General features: G+C 49.5%; 1 protein-coding gene across 1 annotated transcript in view; it reads right to left on the reverse strand.

Moving 5' to 3' along the window:
- casz1 (castor zinc finger 1) overlaps positions 1-18384 on the reverse strand; it is an 88958-nt gene that overhangs the window by 34578 nt on the left and 35996 nt on the right. Inside the window, exon 2 of the mRNA XM_084679659.1 lies at positions 6058-6624. Within this exon, the coding sequence (XP_084535785.1) occupies positions 6058-6624 (567 nt within the window). The remainder of the gene's footprint in view (positions 1-6057; positions 6625-18384) is intronic.

An 18384-nucleotide genomic window follows, 5' to 3' on the forward strand; every position in this document is an offset into this window, starting at 1 on the left:
TTTTTTTTCTTTTCTTTTTTTAAAGTTGAGACTGACATTTGTTTTGGGGGGAAAAAAACTAAACTGTCATAAAAAGATAGAAAAAGGAAGCTTGAGGTTCTTCAATCAAACAATCGTAAAAGTTGAAAAGGGGAAGCAAATGTACTGTATCTAAGGTGAGCCTGTTTTGCCTTTTGTCAACTGCTTTGTGCAGTTTTACACTGGTGGAACATTTTGCAAAAACCCACCGGATTGAATTTCCCTGTTAGTCAAATGAAAGTGACTGATGGTAAATGACTATGAGAGTGAGAACTAACGACTTTCTCTCAAACCAAAAGATGCACACTGTACGTAGATACTACCTACAATATCTCAACCTATGACATTCCTTGAATGCTTCTGTGCCGTTGAAAGTCACCAAGATCAAACACGAAACAACTGTGTCACTTCCTTATAGAGGCTTCATATGTGCTTCTACATATTTGTGAAGTGAAACGTTGCTTTTTTTATTTTAAGAGTCCATTAAGTTAGACAACCTCCCCAAGGACACAGGGAAGTGTAGTAAATGTAGTTTAATTGCATTATGTGGAGATTCATTCTAACCCATTAACTTTCATCCAGGTTAGCACAAAGGGTCAAAGAGAGATGAGAAAGGGGGAAATGATTTTGCCCTAAAATAAGGGGTAAGACAGAGGTGTGCATAACTAGCCATCATTAAGAAAGAGAGAGAGGAAGAGATATGGAGAGAAAGGAAGAGAGAGATAGAAAGAGAGATAGATGGAGAGGAAGAGAGAGATGGTAAGAGAGAGAGGAAGGGGGGGGGGGGGGGGAGAGAGGTACTTAGGAAACACACCCTGAGACTGCCAGCTCTGTGCCTGAACGGCAGTGTTTACTGATCCAGATCTACTGCAAAAATCTTGAGATGTCAGAGGAGATATTTGAACACGGTCGCTACACCCTAGATGACAACTTAACTTGGGAGTCATGTAGATCTTTAGTCCTCCCAGCTTCTCCCCTGGTCCTGGTCCAGGATCATGCTCCTGACCGTTTCCTCATTTATTTGATTGCTTTTTTTCATCTCTAACGCGTACGAACACTCGATCCGGCCAGAGGTAATACCAGCTGCCGTCTTGGTAATTAATACGAAAATATTTCAGCTCTTGTCTCGGATTTCTGTGTTATTGCTAAATCGGTCCCTCAGTTCCACCCCCTCCTTGCATGCATTTCACATCTCCTACGTGCGGGCGTGTAAAATAATCCCTAAATTTCCATCGCTGTGTCGGAGTTACTCCCCTCTCAGTATGAAAGTGGATCCGGCGGATCGAAAGGGCATGAAAAATGTAAGAGAAATGGATCAGGTATTTGAGAGGAAATACCTGCCTGTTTGCTAGATATCATCCAACCAAACCTCTGTGTTTTTACATGCCTATTCAGACCACCGAGTGGTACGATATTCACACGGACACAGAAGTTGATTATATCTTAGTTTATTGGGCCAATCGTTCAAAATACCTGGCACCTATTCTGTTTACTCTCAACGGAACACGATACAGTACAATGCCACTGTATTAGAGTAGCACTAGCTTTCCAATATGATAACGCTTCGCTCTAAATGTGGTGAAACAGTTTGAAAAGTTTCCTTTGACAAGTCTGGCTTGTTAACGTTCTGACCGGACCACTGATTTAGAAGTGGGTTTAAAAATCCACTCACAAGCTTACTGGTAACAGGTGCATCAGAGGAATGCCAAGTCAGTTAGTAACGTCTGAAGCTGGTGACGGATCATGTAGCCCACTATATAGACCACCACATCTTCCCAACAGAAATATAAATACAATATTTTATACAAATAATTATTATCATATGAATAAATTGAAGATAACCTAAATAATGGGAGTAGATTAGTACATTATATTGTGGTGCTAGTAGCTTTAGCAAGCTTCTGATAATAGGAATATTATCTTACTTTTACTTTCAATCGTTAAAACCTGCCTTATTTAATACTTTTTTTACTGTATGATATTTGTATTCTGGATGAATCAGCTAGGTCACATTCGTAATCCCCTTCAACCATGTGACATGCTATCAATGGCAGGCAAATGATTGGACTTGAACTGAAAGGATTAGACCAGCAGCAGACAGAAGATAACCTTTCTAAAACACCATGTAAATGAGTTTTCTCCTCCAGTGTTATCGGGACGCCTCTTAATGATGTCATGTGGACACTGTGTGGGAGACAGGCTGCTGGGTTAAGGTGAGATTGGCCCCCTCCCTCCCTCCCTCCCTCCCTCCCTCCCTCCCTCCCTCCCTCCCTCCCTCCCTCCCTCCCTCCCTCCCTCCCTCCCTCCCTCCCTCCCTCCCTCCCTCCCTCCCTCCCTCCCTCCCTCCCTCCCTCCCTCCCTCCCTCCCTCCCTCCCTCCCTCCCTCCCTCCCTCCCTCCCTCCCTCCCTCCCTCCCTCCCTCCCTCCCTCCCTCCCTCCCCTCGTCACTCGAGAATATAAAAAGAAGTGGGCCCTAATCTTGCCACTTCATGCTGGCAAATTCCAACTGGCGACCGAGGCCTGAGCCTTGTTCCTGTTTGAGGTAATTAGGCCACATTTCCCCCCCAGATACGATAACAAATGGACATTATATCTCCTTTAGGCTGACCAAACATGGACATTGTGGTGGTGCTCTCAGATGCTGGGCTCCCAGGCATGGAGGCAGGCGGAGGTGTGAGACGTGATAAGAGAGGAAGTTTGGACTCTATACGTCCTAATCAGGAGTTTAAATACACTTTGGTTTTAGAGCAGACACGTCCAAACGCTAATCGTTTGGTCAAACATTGTCTTTTGAATGAAAGAAAAAACCTGGGGCTCAATTGTGTGTACTTAGGCTGATGTCGTTAGTCGTAAAATTGGAAGCAGGAAGATGAGAGGGCTTACAGGCGTTGGCTCCATCAAACCCTTACTGGGGTGAAAATTTATGAGACTTTCCATGTCGGGGTGGGGGCGGCGGGGCGGGGCCATATCTACCAATACATCACTCTCAAATCGATAACCTGTCCTGTCACCATGTCCCAGAGTTGGCTTGCTGTGTTCACTGGGAACTGATGACTAAGACACCGGCCAGCACGGCCCCACGCCCCTTCGCCAGGTAGATACTACCTACAATGTGTCAACCTATGACATTCCCTCTGAAAGGATCCTGGAATAACCTCAGAGTGATCTTTGGATTCCAGTTGAGAGGCAACGGGCCAGAAGTGTCTGATCCCTGACCACGTCTCTGTGGTGACTTTCATAGCTGTGCTTCTGCCGTTAACACTGCGTGGATTAAAAGGGGCCCGGGTAATACGACATCTAGACGATCTGGGAGAAGAATTCTGGGTTTTTCCACTGATGGGGGAATCCGCACGGTGCCTCAATATGAGGAGTTAAATGTTTTGAAGGTCGCAGTTTCTCTCATTGATCTTGCAATGTTTGTTAATTACATTGTCACTGATGTTGTGAGAGATAATTAAGCCACTATGTTTGTATGCATAATTATGTGCGCTCAGCATCAGCCTTTCAAAGACAGCGGTGAGGGAGAGAGGAGGGGGAAAAATGTTTTAATTGTGAGCCTCGCAGAAACATGGCAATATAGATGCCCTAGTTACAATCAACAAAGAGCAACTCGTAAAAAAAAAAAAAAAAAGAAGAAAAAAAAAAAAAGAACCAAAGACAAACTAATCCAAAGACAAGAGTTGCTCCAAACAGTGTGCACTCTCTCTGTCTCTGTGCAGCCTACAAACACTCAGCCTTTGTTATGAGATGTAAAGTAGCCAGGCAGCCAGTGAGGAGAAAGGTGTAAGGCTGTTTAACAACACAAACACATATTTACAGACAAGGGTTTTTTTTTTTTTACCGTGATGAAATAAACACAAAATGACTAATTAAAACCACAAAGCACCTGTTTGCGTTTGCCGGAAAAAACGAAATGTCTGGTTTTCTGAGAAGCCCTTGGCATGGCGTGTGTCGAGGCTTGGCCTTTGCTGCTCTGCCGTGGAAAAAAAAGGGACCTAAAAAACCCTGCACAAACCTTGTGCAGACGACATAACTGTACATAACCCTGAGGTAGCTACTCCACATCAAATGACAGGCCACATGAGCATCTGCAAAAGCTGGGAGAGCAAGCAGAAAACTGACTGATAAACAAAACCAGCTTTTGTACCACAACAACCAAACTCTGGGAGGGTGACAGAAGCTTTATCTAACTCTGTTATCAGATTGGCAGTTCTTATCTCTCTCTCTCTTTCTCTCTCTTCCTCTCTCTCCCTCTCTTTCTCCCTCCCCCCCTCCCTTTTTTTCTTTGTTTACTGCTCTGTGTTTTGAATTCTACTGTATATAGCCTAGTTTCTCAGATAGCCCAGGACCACTCCTGGTTTGCTGGTTCAACATGTCAAGCCTGTAAATAGCTCATTTTCCATAGATTGCTTGTGCAGTTAGCTCTGCTTGCTGCTACCTCGCAAGCCCTGCCGTTTAAAGCATGCTGCACCCTTATTTGTGTGCTAGTCCCCGAGTGATACCAAAGGAACACCATGTAAAGAGGAGAAGGTAATTAAACAGCGCGTTGCTGTTAGCCATTTACAACGTAGCATATCGAAGAATACATGAATCTAAATGTGCTTACATCAAGTTTACAGTACCACTAATCGGAGCTCGCATGTAATAATTGTCCTCGAGGTATGATTTTGTGGTGTGTAGGTCTGTCAGCTATTGTATGACAAATGGGCTTTTAGTCTATTCCGGGTTTTATTTGAATGTGCGCTAATCTCCCCTACAAAAAAAGGCCTGCAGACTCCTCCTGGCCTGCAGCATGGTGGACTGCAGCATGGTGGCCTGCAGCATGGTGGACTGCAGCATGGTGGCCTGCAGCATGGTGGACTGCAGCATGGTGGACTGCAGCATGGTGGACTGCAGCATGGTGGACTGCAGCATGGTGGACTGCAGCATGGTGGACTGCAGCATGGTGGACTGCAGCATGGTGGCCTGCAGCATGGTGGACTGCAGCATGGTGGACTGCAGCATGGTGGACTGCAGCATGGTGGACTGCAGCATGGTGGACTGCAGCATGGTGGACTCAGTTCAGTGAGCTTAGAGGAGACTCAGTGTGTGTAATCTTGGGTGTAATATGAAGCTTAGCCAGGCCCTGCCTAACACCCTGGGCCTCACACATAGCTGTGTTGTGGAAGCCTGCTCCAAATATGAAATTCATCATGATGCAGTTAACCACACGGACACATACACACACACAACTTCATAATCTACTTCTCTGTCAGCTGTATCAGTTTGACTGTAAAGCCGCCACTGTTTAATCCTCCTGCAACACTCCTGTTCTGCTTCACCTAAGCCTCTTTGGAGGTGACTATCTCACCAGCTGTCTTTGGCCTGTAATCTGTGAGATCTGGATTTTGAAAGAGCGTAAACTTAAAAGAGGGTAAACTTGAACTTTAAAGAGCGTAAATGAGAAGAAGGAGATCTAGGAGAGGAAGGAGGGGTGAGGGCAGGAGGGTGAGGGGTGAGGGCAGGAGGGTGAGGGGTGAGGGCAGGAGGGTGAGGGGTGAGGGCAGGAGGGTGAGGGGCGAGGGGTGAGGGCAGGAGGGTGAGGGGCGAGGGGTGAGGGCAGGAGGGTGAGGGGTGAGGGCAGGAGGGTGAGGGGTGAGGGCAGGAGGGTGAGGGGCGAGGGGTGAGGGCAGGAGGGTGAGGGGTGAGGGCAGGAGGGTGAGGGGTGAGGGCAGGAGGGTGAGGGCAGGAGGGTGAGGGGTGAGGGCAGGAGGGTGAGGGGCGAGGGGTGAGGGCAGGAGGGTGAGGGGTGAGGGCAGGAGGGTGAGGGGCGAGGGGTGAGGGCAGGAGGGTGAGGGGTGAGGGCAGGAGGGTGAGGGGCGAGGGGTGAGGGCAGGAGGGTGAGGGGTGAGGGCAGGAGGGCGAGGGGTGAGGGCAGGAGGGCGAGGGGTGAGGGCAGGAGGGCGAGGGGTGAGGGCAGGAGGGTGAGGGGTGAGGGCAGGAGGGTGAGGGGTGAGGGCAGGAGGGTGAGGGGTGAGGGCAGGAGGGTGAGGGGAGTACCTGGGGAGGAGAAGGGCACCGGCCGACCCTGGGGCTCCATCTGAGGCACAAACACGTCCTCCTTGTGCCGGCCGTCTTCCGAGTCCTTGTCGTCGTGGAAGCTACCGTCCTGGGACCCCAGCATGGCTTCGGAGCCCTCGCCGTTGTCCTCTTCGTCGCTGCAGCCTTTGGGCTGGACCATGTACACCCCCTCGGGGGGGGCGTCCTCGTCATGGTGGGGTCTGAGTCCCCGCTCCGGCTGGGCTCCACAGGCCAGGGCGGGCGGCTCGTCCCCGTACTCTCCGTTGACCCACTTCTCGATGGCCTCTCTCCTCCTCTGGTCCTCCTCCAGGCTCTGGTCCAGGCTCAGCCTCTCCGCGAAGCCGCCCTCCCCGTCGTCGCAGTGGGAGCTGCCGCGCTCGCTGTTCTCCGCCACGCTCAGGTCTCCCTCGGCATTCTGGGAGCTGCCGTCGAACACCACCTGACGGCTCAGCTTGGCACAGATAGCGTTGAGTTTTAGGCCACCTTTTCTTTTGGCGGCCATCTTGGGTTTTCCTGAGGTCGTTTCAGTGCATAAACTCCTTTCAGCTGAAGGAGAGATGGGGGAGGAGAAGGAGGAGACGTTAATCATAGTAAAAGAACAACCAGACAACCAGAGTCGGTATGAAGGAACAGGTTATTTTTTTTCCCTCTTCTTCTGCCTTATCAGCTATCTAAATTACACTGAGCCAAATCCAGCCCTATCCTTCAGCGGACACTGCTAAAAGCCACTGCGCTCTAGTGCCATGCACAGGGTTTGATTTTAGCTTCCCCGATGGAAAAAAAAAGAACCTGTATTTTAGTCGCATTGACAGCTGCTATAAATACAACATGAACGCTGGCACTTGACAATAACAGCCATCACAGGAGCGGAGGGAAGAGAAGGGGGTTCAGATCTAGTTCCACCTTAACCTAGATGGTTTTTTATACCCTTGGTTGCAGAAAGAGCGAGAGAGAGAGGAGAGAGAGAGAGAGACAGAGACAGAGAGACACAGAGAGAGAGAGAGAGAGAGAGAGAGAGAGACAGAGAGAGAGAGAGAGAGACACAGAGAGAGAGAGAGAGAGAGAGAGAGAGAGAGAGAGAGAGAGAGAGAGAGAGAGAGAGAGAGAGAGAGAGAGAGAGAGAAAGAGAGAGAGAGAGAGAAAGAGAAAGAAAAGAGGAGTTAAAGATCTACCACCAATAGATTAGTATCAGCACCTCTCTCTAACTGGTACACCAGGCAGCAGGTACACTGAGGCTACATAACCCTTGACATGACAGCAGGACGGAGGCACCACTGACACGTTCCCTCCTCCCTCACCTAGCGGGGCTGTGGGCTGGCCACGCCCCAGGAGAGCTGCTTAGCTTTAACCCTGTCAGGCTGGAGGACTGGAGAGGCCCGGCACTCGGGGGCTTTTTAGCGCCTGTGGGCCCTGTGCTGCCGGCAGGAACACAAGGTGTGTGTCTCCATGCAGCGCGATGGCACGACTACTGAGACGTGCCGCTCACAAGCCTGAGAACCGCCACTCATTAGAAGTAGATCATTCACCGACCAATCGATCAACCTGGAACCAGGAGTAGTCAAATAATGAAAACGTTGACGTATGCAGGGAGGGGGTGGGTGGGGGGGGGGGGGGGGAGATGTGTTTTGTGGGTTTGACTACACTGACATTACACAGGCCCTTGACCTTTCTCTTCTTCTCTCTTCCGGAGGCTTCACTGAACAATGGCTGTGACAGAGTGTGAGGCAGGAATGGTTGGCATGATGTCACCCAGGCAGACTATCTTTAAAGCCAGCCCTGGGATGAGACGGCCAGCTGACAGCAGCATTCCACATCCCACAACTGCCTTTTTAGGGCAGAAACTCTCTGCTCTGCTACCTTTCGCCCGCCTGCCACGGTCACCAACGGCAACCTCGGACAGCGGCTTTTCTAGACTCAAAAATCGAGGCCAGATCTTGATCTAACTAACGTGCACAAAGGGCAGAGCTTTGTTGTCTGTCAATATTATTGCTCTATACTTTCTACTTTCCTTAAGTAATTGTTAGCAATCCAAAAGGGACACCAAGGGTAGACTGGTTCTGGACCTGGTTGTGGGTTCATACGCAGATCGGATTTTCTTTTCAGGCTTCTCAATGAAACGATATGCAGACAGCAAAGAGAGGAACTCAATAAAAATGTAACATTTTGCAAGAGGATTTACATGAGGTACTGTAGTACTGTACCACAAGCGTGAGATTAAACTACTGCTAGGTGTTCACTCCTAAGAGAGTGCTTTGTGCTCGGACAAACCCCCTCCTCCTGTCGAGGGGGACAGTGAGACGTCTTAGAGACTGGATTCAAACCCCCTCCTCCTGTCGAGGGGGACACTGAGACGTCTTAGAGACTGGATTCAAACCCCCTCCTCCTGTCGAGGGGGACACTGAGACGTCTTAGAGACTGGATTCAAACCCCCTCCTCCTGTCGAGGGGGACACTGAGACGTCTTAGAGACTGGATTCAAACCCCCTCCTCCTGTCGAGGGGGACACTGAGACGTCTTAGAGACTGGATTCAAACCCCCTCCTCCTGTCGAGGGGGACAGTGAGACGTCTTAGAGACTGGATTCAAACCCCCTCCTCCTGTCGAGGGGGACAGTGAGACGTCTTAGAGACTGGATTCCCACCGTGGGACTCAGGGTGTCGGCTCCTTCACTCTCTCAGCCCCAGACAAGCAGCAGGAGGGGCTGGGCAGGTCTCCTGTAAATCACCGTGGAGCACCACTAAGCCTTGTTTTCATTTTCCTCCTCAAAGCTGTGGAATCGCCAGCGGATGTCCAGTCGGAGTGAGCGTACAGACGGTCAGCCTGCCAGACAATGAGCTGGGCTCCCCACACATGCTTTCTCAGTTACTGTATTTACATCGCACACTTCCTCTTTAAACAATGACTACAGGGATAATGCGCAGGTTTGAGGGGCCGTATATCTACAGTGTATTACTGTACAATTTGGTGTAAGACAATTGCTGCTCGGGGTTAAAGGGTCACCGTTTAGAGGACGGCAATTTTGAAAGGAAAAACAAATCAGCTGGAAAAACTATTAGGATGTGGAAGACATAAATTCAAAGTTTTTTTTCTTTTTCCTTTTTTTTAAAACACCCTTCCAAGGAAGATTGAGGTCATCTGGGTGTTGTAGTGGAGGTCATTTTTCTGTTTACTGTGCTCGGTATTTCAAGCTTTAACTACCGATTTCCTTTGCATTGCAATCTCCAGCTCCTTGTAGGATATGGCCCCGCTCTGCAGCCTCTCTCCATCTGGGACTATTTATGGACCTTTTCTTGTTAACAATAAGCAACGTTCCACCCAGCACCGGCTGTAACAGACCCGGCATCCTGACCGACCTATCGGCCTATGACATCACCAAACCCATCCAAAAAAGGTGATTTTCAATCGTACATTTGAGCATTCTGGGGGAGAAACACTCAACTTAGTGCCTGTTTGTGAAACAGTAGAGAACAGAGTCTGTGGTCTAGGAGACGTGGGGAAGCTCTCTGGATGGCGGTTTGATCCGTATGAAGGATGGCTGCTCACAGTCGGTTCCCCCCCCCCCCACCCCCCCCCCCCACCCCCCCCCCCTCTCCTGCTTACAATAAAGGTTGTTATGGAAACGCTGGTGTGTTTACCTGTAGTCGTTGGTGTGCATGATGGCATACAGTTAGATCAGATCTGCAGGGACATACATGAAAGGACAGCTATCCTCTGGAGGGGCAGTCCCCTGTCTCCAGAAGAGTCCACTAAGCAATCCCTCTTATTAATGAAGAGAGAAAAACAAGAGTGTCTCAGCCTCTCTCCGTGTGATCTGTCCTGCGTGCTCCCCGACGCCCGCTGTCAAGCACAGCCTTCAGAGAGGACCAGAGAGGACCAGAGAGGACCAGAGAGGACCAGAGAGGACCAGAGAGGACCAGAGAGGACCAGAGAGGACCAGAGAGGACCAGAGAGGACCAGAGAGGACCAGAGAGGACCAGAGAGGACCAGAGAGGACCATCCAGGGTGGAAGGGTGAGCACTACCGCTTAAAGAGGTTTTATCAAACACACCTTTTTTCTTCTTCTGGTCTTTCTGTTTATGGTAACGGTGACAACATTTTTACTGGAAACAGTGCAGGGCTTCCACACAGGCCTCAGACTGACTGTATAAGGCCAAACAGCAAGAAAATGTGGAGAAACTATTTTGAATGCATCCAGTTCTTTCTGCTGGGCCAGTGTTGTTCTTCATGGACGGGATTGAAGATGTGCATCAAAGAGCTTTCGGTCTCTGCTTCTTCTCAGCGTCGGGGAGCTGTTTGCAAGGTGGCTGTTCACATCCATCCTTCAATGCTGCGCACACACACACACACACACACACACACTCCAGAAAACCCCATGAGACTTGTTTTGTTTGATGCACGGTCTCTGTCTGTGTGCCAGAAAGATATCAAGCCCAATCATGTGGTCTTTCAAACCCTAACAGTGCGGTCAGAGGTGAGATGTTTAAGGGAACACACGCTGGGCTTGTGATCACAACTGCCCCTGGGTAGACATGAGAGGGGGGCGTTAACAAGCGCCTTGATTGACAGGGGTCAGGTTCCCGCCCCTTCCTGTCAAACAGAGCACTGAGCTGGCTAACGCGCTTGTTTGTCTGTGGAGGAACTCCAATAAAAATAAAAACTTGTCAAGCAATCATGTAGCATGTGACACGTACCCTATGGGGACAGCAAGAATTCTAGGCAAGTATAGTCTAAACCCTTTCTACTGCGAGGAATGTGCGGTTTTCATACAGGGTTCTCAGGCTGAATGGTGAATCCACAGGGGAAGCTGAACATGAGATGTAGATAATACTACCAGTTCACCTCCAGCTTATGTCTTTACCTAATCAAACATTGATATAGTGGTTTCTCAGCTTCCTACTGAGTTTTTACCTTGTGACTGACACAGGGACAAAACCTGGGTAATATCTGAACTTAATTAATTCCAAACAGGCCTGGGAAATGTCTGAGCGGGTCCGGATTAGTTTTCAATATACAACCTGGACTTTTCGGGCTCTTTAAAAAGCTCCGTTATAACTTTATAAACCTGCAGCAGATTCATCGACGAGGCCGGGATGTCCTAAGGTGTGGCAGAGAAAACCTTTTGTGTGCGTCTTTCTTCAGGGAGGTGTGTGTGTGTGTGTGTGTGCTCAAGGAGTCCTGTGCCAGACATACACAGGCACACACACGTACAACACCCACTCCCTAAAAACATCTCGTTTTTATTTTTTTGCTAATTTACAGCCAGCAGGAAGAGAGAGTTTCCCTGGTCTCTGCGACGGAGGGCCGAGTGAGAGACGCGTTTAGACGTGAGGAAGCGGAGCGGAAAGCCACTGACGGACGTCCAGCCCCCCTGCCCCCCCCCCCGCCCCGGACCCGCTCTGGCCCCTCTCTCCTTTTTATTACACAAGAATAACAATAAGCAGGTCGTTGACCCCGCTGCGAGATTTTGCCACAGTTTTCCAACAGTCTGCGGCGTTGATGCTAGAAAATTTCCATTTTTCCGCATGCATATTTAATTGAGTTTTATCCCAGTGGTGCGGAAATGATTTGTTTTTTGCTCTCTGTTCACTTGACTCCTCTTCGGAGTCGCTAACCCTGATTAAGACGTTCCCGTTAATTTCCCAGCGCACACCTTTTTTTTGTGCATTAATGGTTCCGATCGTCTAATTAAAACTTCTCAGCTCGGCTCCTGATCACCGCTCGTTGTGCCTCTGACCTGAAGTTTTAATTGCCGCATCAGAAGTGATAATAATAATTTCGGGGTTCTGATGATTAAAAACAATGCCATTGCCAACTAGTAAAGAGAAGGGGGAGAAGAGGGGGGATGTAGGGGTGTGGGGGGCTGTATGGGGGATGAAGGGGGGATGTACAGTACTTGGGGAGAGGGGGGTGAGGATCACTGGGTGATTACTCTGTGGCAGGGGGTGGGGTGGAGGGGGGAGAGAGGAGGAGTGAGAGATGAGGGAGGGTGGGAGAGATGAGGGAGAGAGGAGGGAGGAAGGAGAGGGGAGGAGAGATGAGGGAGGAAGGAGAGATGAGGGAGGAGGGAGAGGGAGGAGAGATGAGGGAGGAAGGAGATGGGAGGAGAGATGAGGGAGGAAGGAGAGGGGAGGAGAGATGAGGGCGGAAGGAGAGGGGAGATGAGGGAGGAGGGAGAGGGAGGAGGGATGAGGGAGGGAGGAGAGGGGAGGAGAGATGAGGGCGGAAGGAGAGGGGAGGTGAGGGAGGAGGGAGAGGGAGGAGAGATGAGGGAGGAAGGAGAGGGGAGGAGAGATGAGGGAGGAAGGAGAGGGGAGGAGAGATGAGGGAGGAAGGAGAGGGGAGGAGAGATGAGGGAGGGAGGAGAGGGGAGGAGAGATGAGGGAGGAAGGAGAGGGGAGGAGAGATGAGGGAGGAAGGAGAGGGGAGGAGAGATGAGGGAGGAAGGAGAGATGAGGGAGGAAGGAGAGGGGAGGAGAGATGAGGGAGGAAGGAGAGATGAGGGAGGAAGGAGAGGGGAGGAGAGATGAGGGAGGAAGGAGAGATGAGGGAGGAAGGAGAGATGAGGGAGGAGGGAGAGATGAGGGACTGGCATATGGAATATTCCCTCCTGCTCGCCTGTCCTCCTCTGGGGTGCTGAACTGCCTGAGTACTGGGGGGGGGGGGTAAAGGAGGGGGGGGGGGGGTGAGGTAGGAAACCTTCATGGATGGAGTCACTGCCACGTACAGAGGAAGCTGCCTGCCTTGGCATCTGTGCCAGCTTGTACAGAGGGCCGTCTGAAGCGGGCAGAGAGATTACCAGCCAGTCAGGCGTTACAAAAGACTTCTGTAAAAACAGCAGTGACCTTTGTACTTTCCCTATTTTCATAATTTGATAAGATAGTTGGTCCTATAACAAAAGACACTGTGTGAAAATATGGAAAATAGAGATACCGGTTGGCATTTACCATAAAGCTGCAGAAAAGGATGGCTCTTATAAAAAAATTATGCAAAACACGACAATGACCTTAAACGAGGAAATGATTAGAGCATGCGCAGAGGTCATGGACCAGGACAACTGCCACAAACATCGTTCAGTCACATTCTGTTCTTTTTTTAACAACTGGATTCAAATGGATTTTTTAGATTCCGCTGCAGGATCGATGCTTTACTGTGGGGAAGCAGCACACACCAAGTCAATACAATCACAGCCAACTGTTTACAAAATGTTCTTTTAGAGAAAAAGTGCACGCACAAACACACACACGTCATTATCACACGTGTACACAGATGCACGCATGCCAACAGCACAGATCCCCTCCCCCTTCCTCCCGGCCTGTCCATCTCTCTCACAAATCTATTTTATTATTAATCAGTTGGTTGAACATCTGCCTGCTTGCTGTAGGTGGTTTTTTTCTATCAATAAAGCACTTATTGCTTTTAGTCTCCAGCGTGACCTTGTGTGTGGCGTGCCGCCTGTCCGAGGACGACCTTCAGGGACGAGAGGACGTCTGCAGACGCTGGGCTGAGGAGCCCACAGAGGAGGCTGGTACCAGACACACCCTCCGCCCAGCCACACCCTGCTGACTCACACACACACACACACACTCACACACACACAGGTGTGCGTACACACACACACACACACACGCATCGGACTGGACAATGGCTACAGAAAACAATGTATATTCAAAGTTTCTCTCCGGATGAGGAAAGAGGTTGAAGTTGGAACTAATCAGACAGGAAAGCTTCGGAGGACGAACACGCCCTGAAGACACAAACATGCTCCTTACGGCTTTACAGAAACAGGAGGGAAACATGGAGTCCAACTCAAAACTGTTGGAGGAGAAAAAAGACTGCAAAAAGCACGTGACGAGAGCAGTTCTGACAGACGAGATCAAAAACAGCAAAGTCTGATTCTGTTTGCGCTGTGGGTGATACAGCTCCCAGCTAACGCTTCAGAACTGCACGACCTCAAAAACGAACCAAAAGAACACAACTTGATAAAAACGACACAAATGAACTGGATGTCCAAAAAGATGCTGAACCCTACACAGGACAGGTGACTTTCCATCGCCCCCCACCCCCCACCCCCCTGCCCCCCGCCCCCCACCCCCCTGCCCCCCGCCCCCCGCCCCCCGCCCCCCACCCCCCTGCCCCCTCCCCCACCTCCTCCCCCCTCTGCCAGGGGTGCAGCCAGGCACCGGGTCATACTCTGCAGAGAGGGGATTCAGAGAGGGGATTCAGAGAGGGGATTCAGAGAGGGGATTCAGAGAGGGGATTCAGAGAGGGGATTCAGAGAGGGGATTCAGAGAGGGGATTCAGAGAGGGGATTCAGAGAGGGGATTCAGTGTTCCATCAGGTCATTTCTGGACAGATTATCTACTGCATGGTGTTCTGATCAAAGGGATCTCTTATGATCAGTTTCGGCCTAAAGTGTGTGTGTGAGATTGTGTGTTATGCAAATACCACACACACACACACACACACTCACCCCTGCTACACATACACACCCCCCCCACTCAGTCACTAAAACCCCCCCTCCAAGCTGTTCTGAGTGTGTGTGTGTCCATCAGTCCGTGTTGGTGGCACTTTCGTCCATGAGGTTAACCTTGATATGAGGCCCTGTCAGGCCTGATAATGTCAATCAATGACAAGCCCTCCCAGACAGCCCCTAATGTGAAACCTAAAAAGCAAGGCTGTTTAGATGTTTGGACATGCCCTCTTTCAACAGCATATGAATTGTATTACAAGGAAATGAGTTGTGGCATTTCTTTAACAAGACTCCTAAGACGTTTTGACAACCTATAAGGCACTTTGCAGCATAAAAACCCCATAGAGGCTCTCTGTGCGGCGGGGGCTGTTCGTGCCACGGGGCCCGGCTCACTCTGCAGTGAAAGGGGGAGAAAGGAGAAGGGAGAAAGAGGTGGCTTTCCCCGTTAGGAGGTTTCCAGCTCCCAGGGACTCCTTAATTGATTTCCAAGGTTACTTTTCAAATTTGTTTTTCAGATCTGGGGGCCCTCCGAGTGTGTGTGTGTGTGTGTGTGTGAGACCAGTCAATGTTTTTCAAGCTATTTCCTCAAATCCATCCTACTTCATGCGCCCTCCTTCTCCTTGAGATGAGGAGGTGACATTAACCCCTAAAGCACACATTTCCAGACAGGATGCCTGTGCTGAAAGCATCGATCCTTGGCCACCATTAAAACATTTGCTCTGCTTGACAGATTTTCCCTCTTTCGAACTTTATGTGGAATCACAGGTGTCCCTTAGAATGCCATTGTGCACAGGTACTCCCCCTCCTCCCAGCACAGACCTTTAAAACACTTCTTCTGGCCTGACCAACAACCAAACTTTCATATTCAACACTACTCATGTTGATGATAGATTCCTTCTTCATGGAGCAAGTGAAGGAAGGCTCCTATCCTGTGTGTGGCTTCAGACTGGGAGACACAATGGCTCATGCTCAGGAGTTTCTGAGCAGAGACAACTTGAAATTGTGCTTTTTTGGTGTGTGCGTGTGTGTGTGGGGGGGGGGGGGGGAGAATGCATAGCATACTGTGTGAAGGCATACTGCAAAAAAACACTATGTTTTTAGCAGGTAAGCAGCATGTGTGTGTGTGTGGATATGTGTGTGTGTGAGTGTGCGTGTGTGTGTGAGTGTGTGTGTGTGTCCTGCAGGGTTCTAGACACCAGAGTACTGATCCTCTTGACTACTAACCTTAGGTCACAAAAACTCCTGTGATGAACGCACACTGTCACAGCTGTCAGTTCAGGGGAAATTGACACACACTCGAAGAAGTTCAACAGAGCTTTTTTAACAGAAAGTTGGATTCAAGCTGGAGGTGTAACTGAACTAATCGTTGCTTGTTTCACCGCAAACAGACACTTTCATGTTGCTTTGAGAGGTTTGTTAAAAGTGTCAAGGCTGGAAGTGAAGTCGCAATAAAGGAGTGACAGAAGAAAAACAAAATATGAGTGAAACCATGAAGCAGACAAAAGCTGCTGCTTCTACACAGAAGAATGAGCATCTGCTATTTTAGGAAATGTTGCTCGCTGACTCAAACAAATAAATTAGCTTTTGATAAAAACCACAGAAGCTCCTTCTGCATTCTACACCAAAAGCCACTTGGCTTCCTGTGTTTCCTCCAACTCGCTTCACCTTCATGAGAAGCTAGCGACTCAAATGTCACAGAAATCCACATTTAAACTACCATCCGAACAGAGGCCTTCACAAAGAGCTGTCTGACAGCTTTTACTTCTAATTTTCTCAAATCTAATCCAATCTAATACACTCTAATATATATATATATATATATATATATATATATATAGAGAGAGAGAGAGAGAGAGAGAGAGAGAGAGAGATACTGCTAATATATGTATAATATATAAATCTATATTTTGTGAGACTCGAGTATCAGATCGTCTGCTTGAGGCTGATCCAGCTGCCCACCAACATTAATATTCCTCTTATTATTATTTAAAAGTGAAAACGGATAGTCTGTTGAAGTGCAAATCTGATGAATTACGGTAGCAGATTGCTGCTATTAATTATTAAAACCTATTTTATAAATATTCAGGACCGTCATGCATCTCATAATGAACGCTTTAGAGAAGGTTACTTCCTGTGCGCATCCTGACGTGTCAAAAATATCACTTTTAATCACGCTGGTGTCAGCCGGAGGCGGGGTCTGGGCCTGTACCAGAGGAGACGCAGGCGTCGCTGCCTGCCGTTGCTGCCTGCCGTCGCTCGGATGGGCCCAACCACTGCGCTCATCCACGGCTCCATCACCCTGCCTCTTCACACCATCCACCTGCTCTCTCCTGCCTCCACCACAGAGGTGGCAAACCCTTCCCCTCTCGCCCGGCTGCTACTTCCTGTTGGAAGCTCAGCGTGGCTAATCTGAGTGGAGGAGCGAGCGTTGGAAGATCTCTACCTTCTGGACACACCTAGTCCCAGTGCTGTCTCTGACAGCTGCTACTGTGGGCTGATGCATATTCATAAAGCACGCTCACTCTCTCTCTCTCTCTCTCTCACTCAATGTTGGCTCCAACGAGTTCCTCGCAGACAAAACTTCAAATGGAAGACCAAAAGAAGGAGAAGAGAAAGACGAAGGGTACAAAAAAAAGACATTAAAAGAAAGTTAGCCCTCTCTCTATCTCTCTTTCTCCTTGTCTCTCTTTCTCCTTGTCTCTCTTTCTCCTTGTCTCTCTTTCTCCCTCTCTCTCTCTCTCTCTCTCTTTCTTCTTGGCCCTCCTCCTCTCCTCCTCTCCTGCTGCCTCTGTGTGCAACAGAGATGGGTATGGGTGGTGATGGCTGCTCCCCAGGCTGTGTGGACGCCGTGAGGAGCTTTGGGTCTTCCAGAGGCAGGGGGCGGAGCTGGCAGCCTGGCTGGGGAAACTGTGCTGTCAGGTGGGCTTGACGGTCGTACCGGCAGGGTAAATATCACTGGCACCCCACCTCCACACACACACAAACTTTATGAACATAGTTACATACACACACACACTGTATGAACATAGTCACACACACTTTATGATCATACACACACACACACATACACGCAGTACTAAGATTAACACTGTCAGAACTGTAAGCCAACCCAGTCATTATGTGCTCCCAGGCCCTGTTCTTCACCCTCGCCTCATACCCACCCTCTGTCCTCTCCCTGCTCCTCTATGGAGGTAGTAATTACTACAGCTAACAGATCTGTCTCTCCCCCTCCCCTCCTGCTCCTCCCCCTCTCTCTCCTTACCCCCCCCCCCCTCCTTTTCCTCACCCGACCCCCAACCCCCCTTCCCTCCTTGCATGACAACACACACACACACACACAAGCATCGTGCCATTCTCTCACCAGCCGGTGACACAGTTGACCGTGTGCCAACGAAGGTGACAGCGTGTGTGTGTGTGTGTGTGTGTGAGAGAGTGTGTATCAAAGTGCTGTTTTATCAAATGAGTTTGGTACCCAGCTGATGTGTAATAAGGCTAGTGTGGGATCCCCCAGGTCCACACACATCACTCCTCAGGGCTGCAGCCAAACTGTGGCACCGGACCTGGGCATGGCTGCCTGGCGACAACCCGGCAACCAGCAGCTCCTGGAACACTGATCCCTCTAGTCCCTCATCCCAACTAACCTGAAATGCAGCTTAACATGCAGACGTGTATCTATCCATTCTGCATGTAATACTACCTTAGAAGTGTTGCATGTGTGTTACATGTCTGAATATTTTACAGAGTTGTCGCCTGTTTGTTCTAGGTACAGTATGAGCCGAATGCTCTCTCTCACCTAGTATTTTCCATTAGCAACAGTGCCCGCCCGCCCGCCCTCCCT

The sequence above is a fragment of the Hypomesus nipponensis genome, chromosome 18 (genome assembly GCF_054491055.1).
Source record: "Hypomesus nipponensis isolate SF chromosome 18, ASM5449105v1, whole genome shotgun sequence".
Classification (NCBI taxonomy): domain Eukaryota; kingdom Metazoa; phylum Chordata; class Actinopteri; order Osmeriformes; family Osmeridae; genus Hypomesus; species Hypomesus nipponensis.